Here is a 25,849-nt window from a genome sequence, read left to right as displayed (position 1 = left end):
ACCTTTTCCTATCCAACATAAAAGTGCCACTAGACTTCCCCTGAGAAGCTCTGCTGTCTGCTGTACGAGGTGTACGCTCTCTGCTCAATCTCCTGGAACAAAACCTCATCACTTGGTTTGTTACTTTTTCCACAGCCATTTGTCAACAGTGTTTGAATCCTAACAACATTCCTGGGGAGTTTACAGTCCCTTTGGTAACAGATCCACCAACATCAAAAAAGAGACTCTGAAGGCCTACGAGTCCTGTTCTTGTTTGTAAAAGTTACAAAATAAATAAACAAAACAAAAGCAAACCATAGGCTGTAGCCCAGTGCAAGCCTATATGTATTAAAATCATATCAAAAAGCTGACGCTAAATTACTGTTTATAAATAAGTGTAAGAAAAATCATTTCCAAACCAAGCTAACAGGCCTCGGCCTAGGCCGCAGGCTCCGGGGGGACGAGCTGCCGCGAACGCCGCCGTGCACCGCCCGGAGCGCGGCCGGAGCAGGCGGCGAGCCTGAGGCGGGGACGGGACGGGACTGGACGGGACTGGACGGGACTGGACGGGTGAGGCAGGGCGGGACGCCGGGGCGGAACTCCCCCGTGCGGAACTCCCGGGCCCCGCACTCCGGGCCCAGGGGGCGGCCGCGCGCCGGCGCGGGGGGCACCGAGCCACGATCAGTTCCGGTGGGGCCGAGGGCGCCGGCGGGGCCGGGGGCGGGCCCCGGGGAGGATCCCGGGGCGGTCCCAGCGCTTCCCGGCAGCGCTTCCGTGCGCCGCGCCCCGTCATGCACGGCGGGCGGATGCGCCGCCATTTTTGCGCTCCCTCTGCCGTGCAGTGACAATAACAACCCGGCCGGGCCGTCCCCCCTCAGGGAGCGCGGGCACAGGCGGAGAGGGGGGAGCGGGGCCCGAGCGGAGCGGCCGCGGAGCGGAAGGCGTGTGGGGCGAGGGGCTGGAGCCGAGGCGAGAGAGAGCCGTGCTCAGCCCTCCCCGCTGCTGCTCGGCGGAGACGAGGCGGCCGGAGCAGGAGGGGAGCGCAAGGAGAAGCCGGGGCAGCGGGCGGCTTTCCGTGGGGAATTCTGCGGCTGGAGAGGAGAATTGAAAGGAACTGGTGGGCGGCGAGAGGCAGGAACGGAAACGCTCCGCTGGGAAAGGAGTAAAAGCAAAAAGGCAGAGACAAACTACGAGAAGAACCAAAGTAATAAAGAAAAGGGGAAGAGGAGATAAAGTGATTGCTCCGATAAAGAAGAACGCGAAGGAGAAGGAATACGGAAGGACTCTGCTGATGAGAAGGAGGAGTTGAAAGACCCCCCCCAGAGACAGCAAACAGAGACTGACTCTCAAACTCTCCCCCTCTCTTTGTCACACCACAAGGATTTGATGCCCCTCAGCCTGTTCACTTCTGTGTGTTCATGTTTCCCACAGGTTTCTCTTCCCCCAACCCCCCAGCTGCAGCCCAGGAGGTCAGACCTGCCACTGATGGTAACACTAGCAGCAGCTCCTCCTGCAAGAAGAGAAAGTTAAATAACAGCAGCAACAGTAATTCCGAAAAAGAAGAATTTGATTCCATTTCCTCCTGCACCTCTTCTCCTTCCAAAAACACCTCCTCATCATCTTCCTCTGTCATCACCACTTCCTCGTGCTCCTCCTCAGGGGTTGCTTCCTCCAACCATCACCTCCAGAAGAAGCTGCGCTTTGAGGACTCCGTGGATTTTATTGGACTCGATGTGAAGATGGCTGAAGAGTCTTCTTCCTCCTCCTCTCCTGCTGCCTCTTCTCAGCAGCAGCACCAGCAACAGCTTAAAAATAAAAGCCTTTTAATTTCGTCAGTGGCTGTGGGGCACCATGCAAATGGCCTGACCAAAGCTGCCTCCTCTACTGTTTCCAGTTTCGCCAACAGTAAACCTGGCTCTGCCAAGAAATTAGTGATCAAGAACTTTAAAGGTAACAGGCCATAATTTGTCACAACCTGTGGGGATCTGACACTCGACTTTGTGTTTTGTTTTCAGCCTGGAAACCGGTTCCTTTCAGATAGCCCCAGGTTTTGTGGGAATTGCTTTTCTGTGGTGAACATTTCAAAACTTATGTAAAGGGGAATCATGATTTCTGATGTGTGCTTGCCTGGTCATGTACACATCCTGGGCTACACTTTGCTGCTTGGAATTATTTTTCAGACTCCCTTCACTCTGTCTCTTGAGAAGGTCTTAATTTGCATGTTAAGTGTAAGGTTTTACTGCCTAAGTGTGTAAATCGCCTTTGTTTAAACTTTTAACGTCTGATAGCTCTTTTCTGGTAATCCTGATTCAGAACTTAGTGTATATTTTAGCCCAGTTTATGATAAGTCTTTGTATAGAATGTGGGGTTTTTTTTTAAATTGGCCTTGAATCTGCATGCCTTGTCTCTGTCCCTGTTGTCTGTTTATAGGATAATCTGCCTGTGCTTAGTTTTAAATGTTGAAACTAAGGTGATTATCGGGCTATTATAGTGGATTTCCTTTCTGATTTCCCTGCTTGCCTTTAAAGTAGGTAGTTCAGATTTTTGTAGAGTATTTTTCCTTGTAATGTCCTCACTGTAATTTTTAATTGTAGTATCTTTTCTCTGTCGTAGCTTACTCTGACTTTACAAGTTACATTATTTTATAAATTCTGTCCAAACATGTATTTGAGATTTTTGAGTAGTGTTACTAGAGACCAAGGTGGAGAAATTAAACTTTACTGATGTGATGCTGCTTCATTTTCTAGTAAATAAAAATACAAATAGGTAGGCAGAAAGCTTAGCTAAAATGCTGCCATTTTTTCCTTATAAAAATGAGGCTGTCATGGGCTTTTTTTATTTCCTGCTTCTTGCTCTCTTCCACAGTACTCCACTGCCTTGCTTTCTTGGGTTGTTTCTTTCTCCTCATGCGTTTTGGTTTGTGGATGGGTAAAAGATATTACCGAAATTAAAATTAATTTCTAAGTACACAATTGACAGGAATGTTCTGTAGACATATTGCATTAGCTAAGGATTAGGACTCACTGTAATGTTTTGCAGGAATTCATGATCACATTGTAACTCTTTGCTTTAAGGTTCCAATTCTCAAAAATGTTCTCTGCCCATCAAAGCATCATCATATAATTTGACTGATTATTTTAAAATACAAACCTATGATGCATTATAGGCTGCTCTTCAGTTGCTTGTGCACTGTTATCTTTAAGGGAAGTTAACTTCTCACCTTTAAAATACCTGTTAAATGTCATGGATTGCATGGTGCTGTGGTCATCACTGCTTATGAATGGTATTTGAACCTTGCTTAAAAAGGATGTCCTGGTATTCTGACAGCCTTGCTTTTTATTTATTCACAAGTACTAAACTGAATAGTGATCTTAAGATTTTTGTCTTTATTTTAGTGTGATAGCAATAACATCCTTTACCACTTAAATAGCTTCTTAAAATCCATAACCTTGGTGTTGCCTGCTGAGCAGCATAGTCAGGAGCTGCTAGTGAAAACAGGCAAGTCCATGGCCACTTGTCTCTAGATCCAGATCAGGCAGCTAATGTTGGGATATTGCCAATATTGTAGGGAAATGCTTGGAAGAACAAAATAATTATTTCTCTCTGTTAGTAATTTCTAAGGAAATCATAAAGCTTTAAAAATTGTTTTTTACTTTTAAGTGTGTAAAAATCAATTTTAATAGAGTATAAACTCTGGGCCAGTTTCACCTGTTGGTAGCATGAATGTGCATGTGTCATCTTCCTCCTCAGATTTTCTTCTTCTGTCTTCTCCATTTAGGAATGTCCTTATTAGAACAAAAATGGTCACTTTAGGTAGTTACAAGAATAGAAAATTTTTGAATAGTTCTTATATTCTGAGGATGTGACTTGGGGAATATCTCAGCATGTTGTAAATGCTGTGGTCTTGCTGAAGGTGCTGCAGAGCAGGGGCATCTCTAGAAAAGAGCCAAAAAAAAAAATAACTGAGAGGGTCAGATCTGGAGCTGTTTGAACATTAAAAGAGGCTTAACTCTAAAAAATATCCACTGGCCAAACCCAAGAGAGACATAAGTGGATTCCTTTAAAATTGGAAGGTTTTCCTTGGGACCATAAAGCCTGTACAATAATTACAGTGTTTCCATGAATGTTTCTTGAGTTCTTTCCAACTGTTAATACAGAGTAGAATTAAAGAGCAGTAAATTAAAAACTGAGATACACACAACTGTGTATCTTTTAATGCATGATTTTTGCCTTTTATGTTCCTTTATTTTGGCTCTGCTGTCCTAGTAATGAGAGTTTAAGGAAGGTATAGATCATTCTTGCTGCTTTTAGCCCTTCTTGAGCTGCTCAGGCACAGGATTGTGATTTTTGTAAACCACAGGTACTGTTTGCGCTACAAGTGCTGTGGTGTGTATATGAAGAGCAATGCTGAATTCCTTCAATATGTTACTCTTTCAAATGTGAATAAGATACTGCTTTTACACAAATGCTTTCTTTCCATGTAAGTATAAATTAAAAGCTGGACCATCAGCCCATACCTCTTTCCCCTCAAAACTACATCCTTTTAATTTCTGTGAAAGGTTCTGCTTTATTTAAATACATTCTCAAACTTTATATCATTTATTTTAAAGATAAACCCAAATTGCCTGAAAACTACACAGATGAAACCTGGCAAAAACTGAAAGAAGCTGTAGAAGCTATCCAGAACAGTACTTCAATTAAGTACAATTTAGAAGAGCTCTATCAGGTAAGTGCATTAAGTACAAGTAATGGGTTGAGGCTTTTCTGTTTTGTTCTCAGATTTTTTTGCTTAAAACACTTGATATGGTGGTAAGAATATGGCATTTTGCTTGATAGCTGCTTTTGTCATTGAAAAACTTGTCACCAAATAGTTTCTCCATTTTTCAATCATGAGATACAATTTCACAAGACCTAGCATCACACTCATGTTTTGGTTTTTTTTTTACTTGTCTCAACAAAACCCAAGGTATAGTTTCCCTTGCAGCAGTTGATGAGAATTAACTAAGGCAAGGAGCTGTATTCCCTTTTCTTTTTAGGGGGTTGTGCTGTTTATCTGCTAAAGGTGAACTCCTCAAATATTGGTGTTTAAGAATAAGGTGATTTATAGTAAAATACAATTTCTTTTCTGAAGAAAGTATCTGTTCACAATCAAGTATCACAAATCACTTAACACCTGAAATCTTCTATTGACTTCTAGTAGGTAAATAGAACACCATTTTTCCTTCATGAATTGTATTATTTTGGTTTGATTGTAATTTTCCGGCATTGCAGCATTTGTTCTATTCTAACAATTGAGAATCCAACTTTATTGCCAGCAACAGCTCTGATTGTGTTTTTTTAAATACTTTAGGAAGTGATCAGATTGAACTGCATTTCCTAATGGTTTTTATAAGCTCCACTTCTGCTTTTTCAGCTGAGTGTGCTGGGGAGATTTCCCCTGCTTACCTTTTCCCTACTAACGTCACTTGCAGTTTTAGCAGCGTAGCAATGGTGCTGCTTTAGCTGGGTATTAAGAAGCACTTGAACTTTTTACTCTACTTCTAAAGCCTTTATTACCTGGTTAGTTGTTTAATTTGTTCCTCTGTGTGTGTGTATAGCCTTCTCACCACTGCTTTTTAGTGTCTCTTCTTCCCCTGCCCTCCCCTTTTCAACAAAAGCTGCATTTGTATATGAGGGAAAAATCCTGTTTGTACAAGGCTTGGGGACAGATTTAAGGAAGAATTATTTGCTGTTCCTCAGTCCACGGCATTCTTAAGATTACTATAGTCTTTTGAAATGTTCAATTAATTAACTAAAAATACTGGGTTTTTAACAGTTTGTCAGAATAATAGATAGTATTGTTATTTTTGTAAAACTTGGTGGAAGTGATAGCAAATTACAACCAGTTGTACTGGATGGTATTGTAAATTACTTACTCTAGACTGAATAATGGTGCAAATCACTGTTAATTAAGCGCTTGAAGGCTATCCAAAATTGTTAAAAAATACAGAGTTCTATTGAAATACTTGCTTCTGTTTAACAGTGTTGCATAAATTTTTGCTCAGTCTTACCACAAGCTTAATTTAATATTGCTTGTGACCAGAAAACAAAAAATAAGCTTTTTTGTTTTGAATCTCAGTGTTTCAACATTGTTAGTACTTAGATGTTTCTCAGTGAAATAGAGTGCAATGAAGTATGATTTTTTTTTAATATAAATCTAAAAATAAATGTCTTGATTTAAAAATAGTAATAGGAATCACTAGTGTTTTTAGATGCTAACTAAACTAATGTCATTTCTGAACAGCTGCTTGGTAAAAGGATCTGATCCCAAATATGCCTTGGCAGACACCATTATCCAACATAGAAGGGAATTATAAAAGAGTCTGCAAAAGTTCTGCTGTGCACCTCAAAAGAGGATAATTATTTTTTTAATGGAGTTAAACTTCTTGCTTTTGGTTTAACTCTTGTCTGTGCTAGAAAAATTCTGCTGGGCAAACATTTTGAAGCTTTATTTCTTTGCAGGACCTAAGCTTCATACTTGCTTTGTTCTTCCTCAGCAAACAAAATTATTCCTGTCCTTGAGTAGCTGAAGTACTACAGAATTGAATGCTTCTTTCACAGAATAATTTTCCTTATATTAGTACCTGAAAGTAGAGATCTAGATCTTTGGTACCTGATACATAGCTATTTTTAAAAAATCAATCAGAGTTAAGTACTTCAGGAGAGTTCTGATTTTATCTTATCAGAGTTGTGTTCAGTTCTTTTTCCGTACCACAGACACCCAGGTGTGGATGCTGCAGTTAAAAGGGGAAAGAAAACCAACCAAAAAAAAAAACCAAAGAGAAAACCAGAAAACCACATCTAACTATATATGTTACACAAAGGAAGTAGGGCTCTTCAGATTTTCTCACCATTATTAGGTGAGAAACATTTTTTCCACTAATTCAGAACAGGATAATTTTGTGAAGTAGAGGCCCTAAAGTTTTCACATGTATTGATATTGATACATTTTATATACCATAAGTATTGTCTAGCACTAGTAATTAAGCAAAGCATAATGCTGCAGTAGGGAGTTCATCTCTTAAAGCATTTCTGTGTATGTCATCAGCAAAGATGCAGAAGTTTTGTACTTTGTTCAAACATCCAATCCTAGCAGGCATGTTTAACACTTTAGAATTTCTGATAGACAAATGTAAAAGCTGAGCTTTATATGAACACTCCATAAAAGTAGGTGTGTGTTAATACAGGCTTATTTCACTCAGAGTTAATTGTATGCATTTGTCCATCTACAGTGCAGAAGCTAATTCTTTTAAGGATTTTGAGCAGCAGTACTTGTTTGATAGCAGCAGTTGTAACAGTGTTGGGAAAGGCAGAATAGTGCTGGTTCTGCAGGTGACAGGCAAGCTCCATCCAAAACATTCACCTTCCCAGCTCTCAGCTGGCTTCTCCAAACTGGAAGAAATTAAGAAACTTTGGAAGATTGCACTTGCTGAAGTTCTAATCAGGCTCTTCAAGCTCAGTGTTTCCCATCCCCTTGTTCTACTGAATTAAGTATCAGGTTATATCCTGGTTATATCCAATAGCAGAATAGAGTTTAGCAGTGCTCATAACCTCCTCTGAGCAGTGAGCTATAGGACACATTTTCCTATCACTTTATTCTATGTTTGGTGTTTAAGTGTTGAGGCTGAGAGTCAAACCTGTTGTGGTTTCCAAATACTAAGATATGTATAGTTGGGTGATAATTTTGGCTTTCCTTACAGTCTTCATTCAGACCTGTTTTGGTTAATTGGCACTTTCACTCTCTTGCTCTACCTGTTTATTCCTGACACTAAGCTCACGCAGGTTTGGGGAGTTTTGTGGTTATTGTGTGGGATGGTTTTGTTGTGGGGTTTTGGTTTTCGTGGAGGTTTGGTTTGTGTTTGTTTGGGGTTTTTTAACTCCTCTGTGTGCTAGAGCCAGTATTAGATGTAGTGCACTTGCACTCAGAATTATTCCTGTTGGTATCCTGGGTTGAACCCAAGAACTCTTGTTTAGCTATTTGGATTGTTGCTGTGCTTTTAGTGGTGACTGCTCACTGTGCTTCCATTTGGACTGTTGGGAAATATTCTGGGGTGATGGCATAAATCTGCTCTGTGCACTTCTGAGCTGTGCAATCCCTCCATGGTTGCCTGCAGGTGCTGGGGAACAAACTTTACCTTCCAGTCCTTCTTTTTCCCAAGGAGCTGGTCGTACTAGCAACTGAAATCTTTTCCAATAAGTAAATAATAGCACAATAGATTAGTTGAAAATCAAATATGCTTTTCCTCTAGCTTCTACAGGTGTTTTACAGAATAATCCCTTACTGTGTCTTTCACCAGCATGCAAAGAGTTAAAGTTCTTTAGTTGCTTTTGAATTCTGGACAATGGGTTTGGATTTTAGAAGTCTTGAGATACACTAATGGACTTAAAAATGATTGTTTTCTTGATCAGTCTCCAAGACATGGCCCCATTAAACTTCTTTTCACTTCTTACTGTGAGCACAGTGGTAATTCTTCTAATACTTGATGAGATCTAGAAATCTGGGATTGTCACTGTAAATGTAGTCATGCTACTAATATTCAGGATTATAATTAAACTTATTCAGGCAGGGAGTTGGTGGATGGATAGATAAGATAGCTAATATATGTATACATATGTGCTTTTGGGGATGAGGGAAGCTTAATCAAGGAAAGGACTGCAAAAGGAAATTAATCTGGCAGTGCTTTTCCACTAATATCAGTGTGACTTGCAGAGCACAGCAGTTGATAAAATTATACCTTAAGTGACTGCTTTGAGGTATGAAGCCCAGCAAGCTAGTGGAAGATATTAAAGTACCATCCTTGTTTTTAGAGATGCCAGTCCTGCAGTTCCATGTGAGACTGACACTCCAGCTAAATTGATGGTCTGTGAGCTGTTCAGGGCACAGCCTGCCTTCATCTCCTGTTCCATTGCAGTGCCATTCTGTCTCTGGTGTTCGCATGCAGCAGTTAATTGGGTTAAAAGCTGGGAGAAGCAGAATTCTTTTCTGGGAAGGGATGTCCTCCTTTCTTGTAAAACCACATGTAAGAATATAGCAAGATTTGTTTCTCTTTCTCTTTACTTCAGGCTGTTGAAAATCTCTGCTCCTACAAGATCTCTGCAAATTTGTACAAACAATTGAGGCAGATCTGTGAAGACCACATTAAAGCACAAATTCACCAGTTCAGAGAATATCCTTTTCTTAGCTGTTGACAAGCCAAAATTGTTTTACCTGCAAGTATATAGTGATGGATTTCTTTGACATTAGGCCATGATAATCTGAATTCCTAGGCTTTGTGTAATTGGTTTTGCTTTTATTTCTTTGTGGGACCTAGGGAAACATTACTTGTTCCTTCATGCCTGTAACCATTGAAAAGTTTCTGAGAAAGTTTCACTGGTATTTCTGAAACACTTTGACATCTTACAGAAATTTGTGTTAGATTTGCAGCAAGGTTTAAAAAGCCTTCATTGGCTGTATCATGTCAGGCTTTTTTATATTGAACTTGCCAAGCTTAGATAAAGTGAAAAGTCATCCAACAAGTAGCTGTTTGGTTTTTTTGGAAAAGTAATTGGGGTCTGGCAGCATGTCAGAGCTCAATAAAAGATTTATTTGAAGGACAGAATTTATTTCTTAAGGTTAACTCTTAACATGAGCTGAAATTACAGTGTAGTGGTAAGCTCTTACACATATTGGATATTGTTGGTTTTTGAGGTATCGGGATATGTATGTTTGTTCCATTCCCCAGGGATGGAGATTAAACAAAATATTCAAAATTATTTAGATAATTTTTTAAAAATTTGTTCAGATAATTTTGATTTCTCATTATTAACACAAAGACTCTCATTAAAAAATAAAAATAAATGTGTTGCAAGGAATTACCTGGTAGTTCTTTCTGAGACTAGGTGAGTTTGTTGTGCTCCCTGCTAAGTGTCTTTAAAAAATAATAAAGTTGATTCATTTCATTGTTTACACCATCTATTAATCATGATTTTCTTAATGATTTCTTCATGGATTCATTGGATAGTGTCCTTTTTCTAAAGAAAATAGACAAATGCTGGCAAGATCACTGCAGACAAATGGTAAGTTTATCTTTTTAAGGAAAACCAGTTGCTTTGTCAGCCTGTTTTGCTTAACTTTGATTTTTTTTTTCAAACTTCTGAAATGTCTTAAATTTATGTAAGGTTTTTTTGTGATATACAGCTGTATCTAGTTGGTTAGAAATCAAGCCTTGAAAATAACTTCCAGTAGTGTGTTTCTTGGCATATGGGTCTGATCTTGGACACACAGACACCCCTAACTTCTCATTGTCAGTTTTATGCAAACCTTTCTCCTTTACACCTATTTTTAAAGGAGCTGTTCTGTTGTATAGAAATATGCAAAGTGTCACATTGTTCACCTTGCAGAGATTGGCAGATGTTAAATAATTCAGCAGTGTCCAAGAAAGAACTGCCTGAAACCAATTGGTGGGATTTCTTGTTGTTGTTGAGCATAATTGGTGTTGCTCTTCAGTTTCAAGAGTAAAATGATTGTGGCTGTTTTATTCCTTCTCATGACAGATTATGATTAGAAGTATCTTTCTGTTCTTGGATCGAACTTATGTCCTTCAGAATTCAATGCTGCCATCTATTTGGTAAGGGCACAAAGAATTAAATTATTTGGGAGGGCAGAAATAAAATTATTTGGGGGTGTGTTTCAACTATTGCTTATATCTTGCTGATTTTCAGATGGATTTTTTTAATATAAACCTCATAGTGACCTTTAAGTTACATGATGAATGCACGAGTGCTTGTTGCAAAGGAAGACTTTTAATTTATTTGCTATAAGTTATAGGATTGTTCTAGAATAACTGTGAAGTAGATTGTATCTGCAGTGAAGTAGATATCAGCCTCCGGTTTGCACAGTTAAAGGAAGGGGTCTGGTCCACAACTGAAGTGCAAGGGTTTGGGGTGCCCAGTATCTGCCTTAGCGGGCACAGTATTTCAAGTTGGAAAGAGTTACTTAAAATAAAAGCAAGAATATGCTTTTTTGGACTTCAACTTCTGCTCCTTGTATTATTAGTAATTAGTATATGCCTTACTGTTCTTTGGTACCTGAATTACTTTGGAAGAGATTGATGGAGGGCCTGACTTTTCCTAAGAATGACCATACCCATAGTTCGAAATTCATAGAAAGTTTTAACTGGGATGGTCATTGCAGAGATCCTTGTCTGTCACATCACTGAGTTCTTCTAAGCTGTGCCTGAGAATTAGAGATGAGTAAGTGATGGACAAAAAAGGAATATTGTCCAGCACTATAACGATAGAATTGGAACCCAGGATGATATTTTTCTTTTCTCATGAAGGTTGGTGTTCCAACATCCTGCCGACCAACTGAAAAATAAAGATGTTGCAAGTTACATGGTTATTTAGGAAAAAAATATCTGGATTGGTGTTTAAAATGTGTAGCTTCGTGTTGGTGCAGTGTCATGGTTTATTCTAGTGTTCATATATTGGTTCATCTTGAGTGATTTGGAGGCAGAGGAATGAGGAATTGGAAGAATGCTGGTATTGGCCTCTTTATTAGATTTAGATCATGTTTTAATAAGAGATATCTGGGATTTATTCTTAAACAATTTATTGAGGAGTCTTTGCTTTCTTTGTAGGGATATGGGACTAGAATTGTTCAGAACTCATATAATCAGTGATCAGAAGGTTCAGAACAAAACTATTGATGGCATTCTGCTGCTGATTGAGAGGGAAAGAAATGGTGAGGCCATCGACAGGAGTTTACTGCGAAGCCTTCTGAGCATGCTTTCTGACTTGCAGGTGAGTACACCTGTTTCACCTTTAAACCAGTAAATAGCTCAAATTCTTACTTGGTGCTCAGTAAGCTTTACCCTGGGTTTGTGTCATGTTGTTTCCCCAGATTTATCAGGACTCTTTCGAACACAGATTCTTGGAAGAGACCAATCGCCTGTATGCAGCAGAGGGACAGAGGCTTATGCAGGAACGAGAGGTATTTGGGATGTTTAACAGTGTTTGTTGTGCCTAATGTCAAAGCAGAGTCAGGGAGTAGAAATACTCTGCTGCCTTAGTGTGCAAGGCAGTAATAGGACTTTGTTTTATAGTAGTCTGAAAAAGGAAATGCACCTGCACTTGCCTTCAGTCACAGTGCCAATGATTTTTGATTAAAACTGGAGCTGCTACATCTGTCAGACCAGTACTGTCTCTCTTTTTCCCTTCTTGTTGTTTGTTTTCTTTAACATACAAAACTACTCTGGCATTTTCAGGTTCCAGAATATCTTCACCATGTCAACAAGCGCTTGGAAGAAGAAGCAGACAGAATAATCACTTACTTAGATCAGAGCACACAGTAAGTGCAATCTCCCCTTGCCTGGTTGTATGAGCTGTTTGGCTCCTCTTCTGGTGAGGGCCATTTAAGTAGCTGCAATTTATTTCTGTTATTGACTGACCATCAAATGCTTTTCACTTCCCACAGTTCCATGTTTACAATGAAGCACTGTCTTGGCTCACACAGCTAATAGCCTTTTCTTCTTCTAAGTCACTGTTATTTTGGCATAAATGTTGTTAAGTATTTGCTTGAAGAAGAATAGGCTGCCTCTCCCAGCCCAGATGTCTCTTTCCTGCTGAAATGTAATTAGTCAACTGTTGTCCTACCTGAAAATGATAAGACTTGGCATAGAATATTCTTAAGCTAAAGCCTCTGAATATTTCCAAAAAATATTTGCATGTGGAGTCTGGGAAATTTTTAAATAATGTCATTCTCCAGTCTTTTCTACTTAGAGGCAGGATTTCCTCCAACACAGTCAGGTGGAGGCCTTCTAACCTAAAGCTACAGCTGTTGTGTCTGAGAGAAAATGTAGGTCACTGATATCAAAACCTCTGAGAGAGAGGTGTTTTATTGCTGCTGTCATACATTTTGATTTCCTTCTTCTTTCAGCTGTTAAAAGCATTTAGCTTGTTCAGTGGCTTTCTTCTTCCATGCCAGTATTAGTGGCCAATTCCCTGGGTTTTTTTTAATATCTCTTGACTTGAGGTCTGTCCTTGGTTTGTCTCCCAAGACATGAATGTCCTCCCACAACACAGGATTAGGCAGATTATTTGATGAATTCTCCCCAACTTCTTCACTGATGGAATCATTGTCCAGCTGCCTACAGGTCATGTACAACAGGCTTATTGTGTGAATGAAAATCATCAGTCAGCAAACAGAAACAACATATTGTTTACTAGGGAGAAAAAGGATAAATATGTGTATAATCATTTTAGGTCTTTGGCCACAGATAATTAGAGGACTCCCAATGATAATATAATTAACATGATCTCAAAAGAAGGATTTAAAACTGTCAGTAATGGAAAAAGGAAAATTAATTCTAAACATTTCTTCTGTAGGAAGCCACTAATTGCTACTGTAGAAAAACAACTTCTAGGTGAACATTTAACAGCCATTCTTCAGAAAGGTAATCTTTCTTCTTTATGGAAATGTTTCTAATTACTGCTTTGGGGCTTTCAGTTCCTGTGCTGAAAGAAAGCCATGGGTGCTGGGGGAGGACAAGCTGCACCATTCCTTAATTCCCTTTGCTACTCAGTGCCCAAAATAGCACTGGCCATTCTGGTTGCAGATAAGGGGACACTGTGCTGTCTTCTGATAACACAGCAAAGCAAAAGGAAAATTAGAACAGGAGACTCAAGCTCAATGTGTTAAGTGGCATTTTGAAGACTTGGAGGTAAAGAAAGGAGCACACTTTGAATTATGGCTGTAACAGAAAAGGGAGATATTGAGTACTTGCTGCTGACAGAAAGCAGCTTGTTTTAAAAATGTAGTATAATTTGAGCTATGAAATAGATTGCCTCAGTTCTGCAGTAGTCTCTGTGGAGTCAAGTGACCTTCTGGTGATCTCATAGGTAATCTGGAAATAGAAACAGATGCAGCAAGAGTTGAATAATAAACAATCAGGTCTGTAGTAGCCAGATTCTGAATGAAACAGGTATGTGAGCATCTTCCTGCACATGTGTAACAAACTGTTCGTTGAGTGGAGTATCAATGTTTACCCATGTACTTTTTTAGAACCTTGCTGTAGAGCATCAGACCTCCTCTAGAAAGTTAAAGTGAATGGTGAAGATATTTTTTTGAAGCTGATTGCCTTCAAGCATCTGTAAGATTTATTTTACAGCTAGAGTTGAAACCCAGAGCTGTCTTGCCAAGGAATTTTTCCTGCTGATCAGTACAGTGTAAACTTTTCAAATCTTTAGGGAATAGTAAAGCAGTAAGCAAAGATGTAGTGATAAGGTTGTTATATAAAGTACATGTATCCTAAGTGCAATAATAAGATTCTTAAGGTTTCAGCCAGATATTGTGTTTCACTGTTAAATTAGGCACTTTAAAATAAAATTAAAACCCAAAAAGCCCCACTAATGGTTTGATAAAAAATACTAGTTTTGAAGAGGCCTCACTGTAGTAATGAGCTGTGCTTTCTTTGGGTTAGTCTGGTTTTAATTTCTATTGAAATTCTCCCATTTGCAGGTCTAAATCACCTTCTTGATGAAAACAGAATTCAAGACCTGTCTCTTCTGTACCAGTTATTCAGTCGTGTGAGAGGTGGAGTACAGGTTCTTTTGCAGCACTGGATTGAATACATAAAGGTACTGTTCTAGAGCTCTGGAACAGATACCACTGTTGTATCACTGGGGTGTATACACACATACTTGAGTCATCTCTGTAAACTATTGCATTTTTCTAAAAACTGAAGATATTTGCTTATAAGCATGTATTTAATAGACAGCTTTTGAAACATCCCAAGAAGGGAACAGTAACTGTTCTAGCTCTATTGAAGAAAACGGTGAATATTCAGTTGAATGATTGAACTCCAAATACATTTGGATTTTATAATCTTACTTTTAGTTAGTTTGTGCGACAGCCATATTTCTTCAGTAGTTATTTGGGTAATGGCAGAATGTTTGTCTTCTTCCTAATAAAATTTCCTATGAGAATGAGTGGTTGTGCAAGTTACCAACCAGCTGAGGTTCAAAAAGCACTTGAATATCAGTTAGGATGATTCATTTTATTTCTCAGTGAAAATGTCACCGAAAATTTGGTTGTTGTGAAGGAAGAATACTATAAAATACAATTCAGTTTAGTGGGAGCATTACCTGTGTAAAACCTGAGGATATAGATGGTTTAAAAGGATGTGCAAATTTTGTCATGCAAAACTTCATTTCTTTAGACAGAAGTTCTGAATCCATTCACTTTTTCATCAGTTGGTTTTGAATCAATATGCAAGGCCTAGGGATGATTATATACTAAATACTTCATAATACAGTAATACATAATAAAGTAATACTTTTGTTGTTACTGGAACTAATATGAGTACCAGAAACAACACATTACAAAGGTAACTTAAGATTTTAGAACTCTTGTAATTTAAATTAATTATTCGGGCTAATTGAAAGATATGTTTTATTTTGCAGGCATTTGGTAGCACCATAGTAATTAATCCTGAAAAAGACAAAACCATGGTCCAAGAACTTCTGGATTTTAAAGACAAAGTTGACCATATTATTGATGTTTGCTTTCTCAAGAATGAGAAGTTTGTAAATGCCATGAAAGAAGCCTTTGAAACATTCATTAACAAAAGACCAAATAAGCCAGCTGAACTCATAGGTATTTTTCTTCAATTTCTTTCCTGTGAGAATTTGGGTGCTGAGTTGCTGATGCACTTACAGATGGGATATGCTGGAATTGTGTGTTAATACATGCACAGTGCACATCAGCCTGGGATCTGCTGTGCCACCTGATGCAAGGGAATTGTTTGGGAGGGTAGCATCAAACATTAAAAGCAAGCTCATCATCACTTAACTGGCTAGGCTATAAAAAAGTGCAGAACATCAGAATTTGGGCATTCCAGCAATTGGCTGGTGTCCAGACATGAGAATACTGCTAATAATTAGAAATTTTCAGAAGCTTACATAACTGTGCCACCAGCATGTGTGCACAGAGCTGTCAGGGGTTTAATACATGAAGGGAAGAGAGCTGAAGATGCACTGAACCTCTTATGGTGTGAGGATAGTCTCTGGTTTGCAAAGAATGTTTCTTACGGATCTGTGCATTACATGCCTGGTACTCTGCACTTTGGAGTCATTTCCCCACACAGTGAATAATAAATAAATAAAAACCTGCTTTGCAATTGGTTGTGCTGTTAGGCTTGTGGAGTGATACTTTCTGCCCTCCTTTTTTGTGTTAATTCCCTAACTGTAATGTGCTTACCAGCCCATTTGAAATTAAAACAAACAATCTAGTTTGATTGAAACTGGAAATTAAAACGAAATAATGATATGCTAGAGAAATTCAGCAATATAGTCAACACATTTAAATAACTGATTTACATCTTTTCATCTGATCTTTTTGCTTCTATTACAGCCATGTCAATCTGCAACAGCAGTGACTTTACTTTGAGACCACAACATAAACCAAGAGTTTTTTCATAGGCATAATGTTTTTAGTTAAGATGCAGTCATTGCTTATCTGAAAAAAGATACTAGGCTGTAATGTTTGTATAACTTTGTAACCTCTATGAAAATGTATTAAGGTAGCTGTTATGAGGCAGATAGAAAGTGATTTCAGGATCCTTTCCATTTTCAAGTTTTCATATTAGATTTAGAGGTTTTGTTTCACTGTGATTTTAAGCATGTGCTAAACTCTATTCTTCAACACTCTTTTAGCTAAATATGTAGATTCAAAGCTTCGTGCAGGCAACAAAGAAGCTACTGATGAAGAACTTGAAAAAATGCTGGATAAAATTATGATCATATTTAGATTCATATATGGTAAGTATTGGGGGTTTTTTGGTGGGGATACAGTTGTTTACCCAGTAACATAAAGGTACTTTGAAATTATTTTTGCAGTCTGGTTACATTTTCAGGTGTTTGTTCTCTGTGGATGTGTTTTGTTGGTGTAGTGCTGTTTAATTACTTTGCCTGTCAAATTGCAAATAACAGAACCTGTGGAAATCTTCATATGAAGGTCCTTTTTGTTTTTCTGAGCTTTGAATCGGGTCTTTTGTAGGTAATGTATCTTTAAAACCAGCAGTGCTTTGTGTTCACTTTCAAATCTCATCTCTTACAGGAAAAGATGTCTTTGAGGCCTTTTATAAAAAAGATCTAGCAAAGAGACTGTTAGTTGGGAAGAGTGCATCAGTAGATGCTGAAAAATCTATGCTTTCCAAACTCAAACATGGTAAATATCTATCATTTCTATCCATCAGCTTTCTTTTGAAAGTAGTTGTTTTAACAGGCCTTCACAGAAGCACTGTTGGTATTTCCCTTTTCCATGAGGGCAAAAGTCTCTGTGCAGGTCCTGAATGACTGGTGGGTTTTGAGGAGATTCATTTGATTTTAGTTTTGTAATTTTAACAGGAAAAGCCAAAACTCAGGAACTTAAAAGTGCACAGTGTGTCTTGGCCTGTGGGATAGGGTTGAGGTTCCCTGCTGAGTAAATCAGTGATGTGCTCAGAGAAAAGATGACTTCCAGTTGTTATTCACTGCCAGCTAGTTGTTCTCTAGTCTTGTCTTCATTGTTTCATTGGATGGAGCTTAAGGTGGTAAGGGTGAGATTTTTAGAGCTTGATCTAATTCTGCCATCAGGACACAGTTTGAAAGGCAGCTGGTTGGGATTAGAATTTCATCTGAGTGACCAGTGGCCACCATAGTCAAAGAATGAACAGTCAGGTCCATGGAGAAGAAATGTGGAATAACAACTGGGTTGCAAAATAGCAACCACATCAAAACATCTTTTTTGTTGTTTGTAACCTTATTCTGTTCCTTAATTAGAATCCAGGTTTTTATGTAAGAAACTCTGGTGAAAAAGGTCATCTTGCTTAGAAGTACATTCTTGCACTTAAAATAACTACTCTGAGATGCTGAAAATAAACAGATTAATTTCTAATATTTATGTTTTCTTTTATAGAATGTGGAGCTGCTTTCACCAGCAAACTTGAAGGAATGTTTAAAGATATGGAGCTTTCAAAAGACATAATGATACAATTCAAACAGGTACTGAGGGAAAGTCCTGTCTGTCCTGTCTGTGCTTTTGAAAATATTACTGATTTTATTAAAGGTTTTTCCTGAGCAAAAAAACTGAGACAAGCTTCTTCAAACAAACAACCCACAGCAATAAGAGAATTGTAAACTTACAAAACATTTTAACACCAGCTCTGAGACATTTTTAACACCACTGTATTCTGGTGCCTGGCTTGGAAGTTTTTGCACATTTAGTTCTGGTGATTTTGTAATGTTTTGATTACAAACAATTTTTAACATTCTTTCCTCTATTCACACTTAATTAGATCTTCACCTCAGCCTGCTAAAACACTGCATTTGCTGTTTTCTTCCTGTATGGAAGTGTCTTTTGAACCTCAGAAAATGCTTGTTCTTACCTTCATTTTCTTATATGTAACTTGCAGTTTATACAGCAGACACTTCATGTGATCACTGGTCTTCTCTGCTTCTGCAATGCCTGTTCTAAATTTCAGTTCTGCCTGAAATATGTATAATTAACATAGCTCTATTTCAATTTATTTTGTTTCTCTTTGCAGTATATGCAAAATCAGAATGTCCCTGGCAACATTGAACTAACAGTGAATATTCTGACTATGGGTTACTGGCCAACCTATGTGCCTATGGAGGTCCACCTGCCCCCAGAGGTAATGAACTTCATGGGTTATACAACTATTGGCCTGTCAGAAATGCAACTTGAGGTCCACTGACACTTGGTTTTCAATATGCATAGAGAAGGAAATGCAGAGCTATCTTCTTAAAATGAAATTTGTTTTCTTGCAATTCCCTTTATCATTCTAAGCCTTGCTTTAAGGCTTAATTGATTGTGGAGGAGGGAAGGATGCTTTTAAAGTAGAAATTGTGTTTCAGTGTTTTGGGATTTTTCTTTCTTTAGATGGTAAAACTGCAGGAGATTTTCAAGACCTTTTATTTAGGAAAACACAGTGGTAGGAAACTTCAGTGGCAGTCAACACTAGGACACTGTGTGCTAAAAGCAGAATTTAAAGAGGTGAGTCTATTGTTTCTGTTACTCCTGTTGTGTTGTTGATTGCAAGTCTGGGTTGTACCTTAGGGATATATGGGGAAGCTTTTTTGTGCTGTGATGGAGAACTTAACACTGTTTCTGCAATTACTTTTAACCTCCTACTGTCTTTTCCAGATATTGGTAGTTTCTGAAACAGATGTGTTAATGTCTAAGAACATGCACCCAATTTCTGTATTGGTGGGGAAAGAGAAACCTGTTGGGGAAAATATCCACTGGCTTTAGCTCCAGATTAAAAACTGCCCTCATTTTTATAGTGGGGAGAAAAAAAAAGGGGACCTTGCTTCTTCAATGGCCTTACTTCATCTGATAGCATTAAGCATCTTCACAGTAAGCTTTTCAGTACTGAAATACTGAAAAATTCTGGATTGTACAAGAACACAACTGTTTTGAAAGGGTTTCCAGTTATTCCCCTTCAGCATTTCTATGGACACGAGATTCTCATGAAATAGGAATACTTACCACAACAATTTTCAGAAAAAGTTAATGGCAAAACAAGTATTATCAAACTTGATTGTTTCAAAGATTCTATGGTTGCATATACTGTGTTCCTTAAACTAATGTTTGTGTTAGATTTTGACTTAAAAGCCTTCTAAATTGTAATTTTAAGCACCCAGTGCTTTAAGTCATCTGATGCATATCTTGGTTGAGTTTTGTCACTGGATAGAATAGTCCAGCCTTGTGGCCTCAAGTTTGTGCTGCATTTCATAGTAATACAAGTGACCAGTAACTTCTATTCTTCCATATTCTCAAGTGAATAAAATAACACCCTGTTAGTGAAATAATTGACATGCAAGAGTGGCATGTTCCTCATGTTCCTCTCATTCCTTTCCCTCCACCCCCCAGAAAAAACAGCCTGGTGATTCTGTTTATTTCCCTTGTGACAGGGCAAGAAAGAACTTCAGGTCTCCCTGTTCCAGACACTGGTGCTGCTCATGTTTAATGAAGGAGAGGAGTTCAGTTTAGAGGAGATAAAACAAGCCACTGGGATAGGTTGGTATCGAAAACAACTGAGTACTTCCAAGTGTTCTTACTAAAAAAACCTAAACAACTTGTTTCTGCTTTAGAGGATGGAGAGCTGAGAAGGACACTTCAATCTCTGGCTTGTGGCAAAGCCAGAGTACTGACTAAAAGCCCCAAAGGCAAAGATGTGGAAGATGGTGATAAATTCACATGTAATGATGATTTCAGACATAAGCTCTTCAGGATAAAAATCAACCAAATTCAGATGAAAGAAACGGTATATTTTTTTTAATCTCTGGGGTTTAGATCCTTGGGTTAAGAACTTTGTCGCCTGCCCTTGTACAAGCTTTTTTCCTCCTGGTTGTCATGTACATGCTGATATCTCTGTCAGAGTTACAGTGTAATTTGGATGACAGCACATACCTAACAGTGGTGATTTAAATGTGTGCCTGTGTACCAAGACACCAGTGATGCTGGATGTCTCTAAGTAAGGTTAAGAGAAGTTCCAATTCTGAAATGCTTTTTTTATTCTTTATCATTCCATGGAGCTTTACTGACTGTTTGTGAACATGGAAAATTCACTGTGGACTTGTTTCTCTGACAGCCACCCAATGTAAAATCTGAGCAAAGGTTTTAAATCTTAGTACAAGAGTGTTTTTCAATAGACAATCAGCCTTCGTATTTCTAATGGCTTTATGTCAGATATTTGACAGCAGGCATTTCACTGTCTTACACTGAGAATTGTCTGGGAGACTGAAAGAATTGTTTTGACAGTGCTGGTGTTCTCATTAAAGCTTTTCTGAATGGCTCCTTCAGGTGGAGGAACAGGCAAGCACTACAGAGAGGGTGTTCCAGGACCGGCAGTACCAGATCGACGCCGCCATTGTGCGGATCATGAAGATGCGCAAGACGCTGAGTCACAACCTGCTCGTGTCAGAGGTCTACAACCAGCTGAAATTCCCAGTCAAGGTGCTGTGCTGATTTTAATACTTCTAAAACTCTGTTAGTTCTTTTTATCTTCCCTGGCCTGCCCTCTGTTGAACAGTGGTTCTGTCTAAAGTATGCATCTTTTTAGTATTAGAGCAAATACTCACTTTCAGGAGTTTCTAAAGTGCCGGTTGTTACTAAAATGTATTTCCAAAGGATTTCAGCCCTGGAGTTTGTTAGAAGTAAGGGAGCAGCTGGCTCTCCTTGTACACTGCTCTTCCACTGTTTGCAGTGTTCTGGCAAAGCATTCTTGGACAAAGGAGAAAATGCTTCAGATCTCAAAACCAATTCTGCATTGCAATCTTAACTTCGTTGATGCTTTTGAAGTACAGTGGTTTTTCTGGATGGATTATACTGGTTAAGATATATACACACATATATAGGAATAAAAATAAAATATTGGTGATTGTCTCAAAGCTGAAGAAGCCCACAGTTGCAATATAAAATCACTGGCTTATTGTGTACAAATAGAAATGGGTTTTCAAACAAACAGTGATGCATTGTTGGAATTCAAATATATGGTGCTTTCTATCAATGGAATTGTAAAACAAAAGGTCCTGCTATTTCATTCCATTGTATTACCATGTTGAGTGCCTACAGGTCTGTAAGTGTTGCATAAACTGCAGTTGGGCTGTGTAAGATTATAGCAGATCATTTGAATAATTTTCCTCACTTGTTATCATGAGGCATTTTTATAAAGTTCCTCCCCCCAGAAAATCACAGGGCACACAAACTATTGCACAACTCATTTGCTTCAAGAGGAAATGAAACTTGTACTTTTACTGGCTTAAAGTCAGAAATAGAAACACTTTGGTACATGATGCACAAACTGCACTTATTCAGAGTTCACTTCAAACAGCAGCAAGTATCTTCCCTTCCTGTAAAAATCTGTTTAGCTGCAGGTGATAGCTAACTTTGTAACTTTCTCTTCTATCAGTTATACATTGCAGACTTTAGAAGCTCTAATACTTTAAAGGATTTTTTTTAAGTGGGATTTCTGTTTCCTCAGCCATCTCAAACAATATAGATATTTGACTCAAGTGGAAGGAAAGAACCAAGAAGCATTGACTGCAAAGTAATAATGCTGACATGTGCTTTGTTTTACAGCCTGCTGACCTTAAGAAGAGAATAGAATCCTTGATTGACAGGGACTACATGGAAAGAGATAAAGAAAACCCGAATCAGTACAACTATATTGCATAAACATATGTTGGCCTTTGTTTTACTGCACACTTGGTGTCCTACACAGTTGCCAGTGGATAAAGTAGCCTCTTGATCCCGTTAATTGACTTTTTATACTACCGATGATTGAATGAAAGCAGTGTAACGGAAAAAGTATAGTAGAGTGGACTTCTTTCAGTGGTTAACATGCCCATTTAAAGAGTAATATTTACATTTTAAGAAGAATGCTGTTGAACTCTTTGCATGTTATTTAGTAAGATGTGCAGAAAGCTGAAAGAAAGTACCTGGTCTTTCTGATTCCATTTGTCTCTGGGTCTGAAGAGGAGTCCCTTGATATATGACAGATATCTTTCACATCTTTAAATGGAAACAGAAGGTTCATTAATATAAGAAAATAGCCTTTAAAATGCTTAAACTGCATGCAAACTTTTAATTTACTGTACAGAATGCATTTCAGTTATACATACCATTGGTTTGGTTGATGCCCACACTTGGATTTGTTTCTCTTGAGGGGGGGGAAATGGGGAATAAGCCAAGCTATGCTTATTGCTGATCTAATGGAAAATATTCTTGGTTGCAATTAAGACAAAATGGTGCCATTATAAAAGTATGTATAAAGTCTGCAGTGTGGGCATATATACTGTATATACAAACACCATTCTTAAATAACTGCTACAACAAAACAAGTTCAGATTAGATTTATATGGCTTGCCTATGAGACTTGGTGTTCACCTTTGGGAATTTTAAGCATAAAACAGCCATAATGGAAGAAGTGACAGTTTTTACTAGTCATGGGTAGGAGGCCTTCACCTCTTGGCAGCAATACTCTAGAATAAAGATAATCTATTAACAGATGAAAAGCCACACTGTTACTGTGGTAAAGCTGTAAGAACAAAAATTGCAAGTGGATTTTAATACTTGTTTTGCTTTGCAACATTCTAAACTTGAACTAACCTCAAGGTTTAGACAGGGCAGCTCTTCTAAGACTGCCCTGCTTTGGATTGCTTTAACTTAAAGCTTTAAGAACTCAGCCCTAGAGCCTAGCAGGCCTCCTAGAACCCAGAAGCCTACCTCTCATATAGTAAGTTAAGTATTGCTACAAGGCATCTAAAATATATTTTCTTAGATGACCAGAGAGCATTCTTTGCATCTTTATAAGACATGGGAGAGTAAGTCACTTGAATGTAGAGCTTTGTTTCAACAAAATACATTTTTTATTGCTTATAGCAGCATGTGCCAGGAATATATGGGAAAAAAAAGGTGTCAGCAGAAAAGGAACTCCTCCACATACCAGTTCTTCCTTACCCAGCCAGGCTTTGTACCTATGATTAGCTGTGTTGCAGAGCACAATGAAAAACCTCATCCTCTTTCAGGCACTGATAGTCCTGGGGAATACCAGATATCTTTTGAAAGCAAGATGTTACTTTTGTTTAGTGGCAGTGTAACTTAGCTCTCTCTGACTCTAACTTCTATCACTGTGATCCCACATTCAGGGGTGTGCATGTGAGAGTGTGTGTGTTTTCTATCTGACACATCCCATCCTTAGTGCTTTTTTTTATCTGCTGTTTAATTCCATATATTCTCCAGCCATGTTTTCTCTCAGGCTCTTTTGTATGCAGTCCTCAGCTGACAGATGAAACAAATGTGGGTGGTTTTTTCCCTACTAACTTATTTGCAGTCACCCTCAACTAACCATCATACAGCTCTTTGTGATCTGCAGAAAATCTGCCTTGCCCCTTGACACTATTGCAGCATAACCACTGGTAGACATCCAGGGCCACCCCTGCCTCTGTGAGACAAATACTGACAGTAGAGTTATGTGGGAAGAACCTTGGAGACTCCTCCTGCAAATCTTCAAGTGTTAGCTCAGAGATCCACTGGGGAGGAAAGAATGCCTCCCACCATAAAACAAACTTCTGTGTTTTGCATTCAATGTTCCTTTTCTTGTATGTGTTTTGTACCTTCAGCCAATAAAAGAATCCTTTTAAAGAGAAATGGAGAAGAAGCATAAGACTTAACTCTTTGGGAGACAGGAGCTGATGCATTGAGCTGGTTCCATTCAGTCTGTTGTAGCATATAAATCTAACACCACTACATGTGTGAACACCCATTGTGGCAAAACCCTCCCTCATTACACAAGTGTCACATTCACTCAAACAAACTGCAAAGGACTGTAGGTTTATTTCATTTTTATCCTGTCTAATGCAGAAAATATTATACCGAAAATGTCCTGAAATCTCATCAGAATTCACAATCTGAGGCAGACCCTAAGCTCAATCCAGTTAAAGCAACCCAAAGAATGGACTTTGAGAACCCTGGCCAGACCAGGAGAGGGGTGAGCGAGGGGAGGGAAGAAGGCTTCTCCTTGTAGCTCATGGATTTTCCCCAAGAACTTGTTCATCTCTTCTGCTAAGGTCTGGCTCATTCCTGGTTCATGACAAAGCTGCAGCCAAGATTTGTCATCGTACAACTCCGCAAATTCTTGCTGGGATCATGTGCCTGCTTCTTGAGCCATATATATCTCTGTAAGAAAAAACTGAAATGGGCTTGGACCACAACTCATCTGGCTAGAACACAGCTTGTCTTTTTGGCCACACATTTTTAATCTTGACTCTTGCATGCAGTTTATAGCACCTTGTTCATAAGAAATTGCAGTTTATTCTTAGAAATATATATTTTAGGTTTTTTAATCTTTATACCCATAAATGGACTATTTTTTTGTCTTGGCTGGTTTCAAAAGTGACCATTTTGTTTAAATGCTGTAATTGCAAATGTGTTGTAAACGTTGTTTTGTTCTATAGTTTACACAAAGGTGCCAAAGTAAATAGTTAATAAAAATTTAAAAAAAAAAACCCTAGCAAATTGTTAAGTTGCTTTAGCTGTTCTTCATATTTTGGTCTCAGCTTTTTTTTTTTTTTTGTCAGCCTTTCATTTTTTCCTAGACATATCATTTGCCCTAATGCTTTCTTTTAAAACAAAAAAAAAAAGTGCATCTAAAAAAATGTTCAAATACCACTCTTTTTTTAGTGCTCTCATATAGTAGGAAGAACATTTTCTTTGAAATGTTACACTAAAATTGTAAGAGTACAGCAGCATTCAAAAATGTAATATACTTTTTGTATAACAGTCTTGAGAGTGTGTCTGGAGTGGGGGGGAAAAACTAACCCTGTTACTTTTCAGAAGCCTCTTCCCTCAGCTACCAGAATATGAAAATGTGCTTTTTCACAGCATCAAAAACTTATAGTTTATGCAGACTTGCAAACAGGGCATGTATCACCATTGCATCCTTCGATGCAAAAAGCAGCAAAACCTTTTTTATGTTTCATAAGTCTGATATGGGTACAGAGAGTCTTTCTTAAGTTGGTAAATAATGTAAATACATGTCCTTTCAGAGAGTGAGTCTGTTATCTAGGTATTTTGTGTCATTTAATAAATATTAAACAGTTTTGTGTTGATAAACTCTTGTGTGTAAAATGCCTTCTTACTCCAAGTTCTGTATGTTGGGCTTACTAATGTTTATGGCTTCTTTAAATTCTTTAGCTTGTGCTTTGATAGCAAAATACTTGTTTGCTACTTAAATATAATAAGTAGTTCTTTATTCATTCAGTCATTAAAATCCCTTGAGTTTTCTAA

The 25,849-nt window shown here is 38.3% G+C and overlaps 1 protein-coding gene across 1 annotated transcript; it reads left to right on the top strand.

Moving 5' to 3' along the window:
* The first annotated feature begins 740 nt into the window (after positions 1–740).
* Positions 741–25,849, top strand: CUL4B (cullin 4B). Its single transcript, XM_030967399.1, has 20 exons — positions 741–1,929; positions 4,590–4,705; positions 9,082–9,185; positions 10,005–10,074; positions 10,552–10,625; positions 11,637–11,799; positions 11,900–11,989; positions 12,264–12,346; positions 13,384–13,451; positions 14,516–14,634; positions 15,460–15,652; positions 16,711–16,815; positions 17,114–17,224; positions 17,954–18,039; positions 18,582–18,689; positions 18,938–19,051; positions 19,972–20,077; positions 20,152–20,324; positions 20,864–21,016; positions 22,142–25,849. The coding sequence occupies exons 1-20, from the start codon at positions 1,398–1,400 to the stop codon at positions 22,235–22,237; spliced, it is 2,664 nt and encodes an 887-aa protein (XP_030823259.1). The 5' UTR covers positions 741–1,397; the 3' UTR covers positions 22,238–25,849.

The sequence above is a fragment of the Camarhynchus parvulus genome, chromosome 4A, assembly GCF_901933205.1.
Source record: "Camarhynchus parvulus chromosome 4A, STF_HiC, whole genome shotgun sequence".
Lineage (NCBI taxonomy): Eukaryota > Metazoa > Chordata > Aves > Passeriformes > Thraupidae > Camarhynchus > Camarhynchus parvulus.
The sequence above is the reverse complement of the archived record's forward strand: the minus strand, read 5'-3'. Positions and strand labels throughout refer to the sequence as shown.

Coding starts and splice junctions, on each gene's coding strand:
- CUL4B (XM_030967399.1), top strand. CDS start 1,398: ATGTTTCCCACAGGTTTCTCTTCCCCCAACCCCCCAGCTGCAGCCCAG. Junction 4,706..9,081: donor ATTTAGAAGAGCTCTATCAG/GTAAGTGCATTA, acceptor TCTTTACTTCAG/GCTGTTGAAAATCTCTGCTC. Junction 21,017..22,141: donor AGCTGAAATTCCCAGTCAAG/GTGCTGTGCTGA, acceptor TTTGTTTTACAG/CCTGCTGACCTTAAGAAGAG.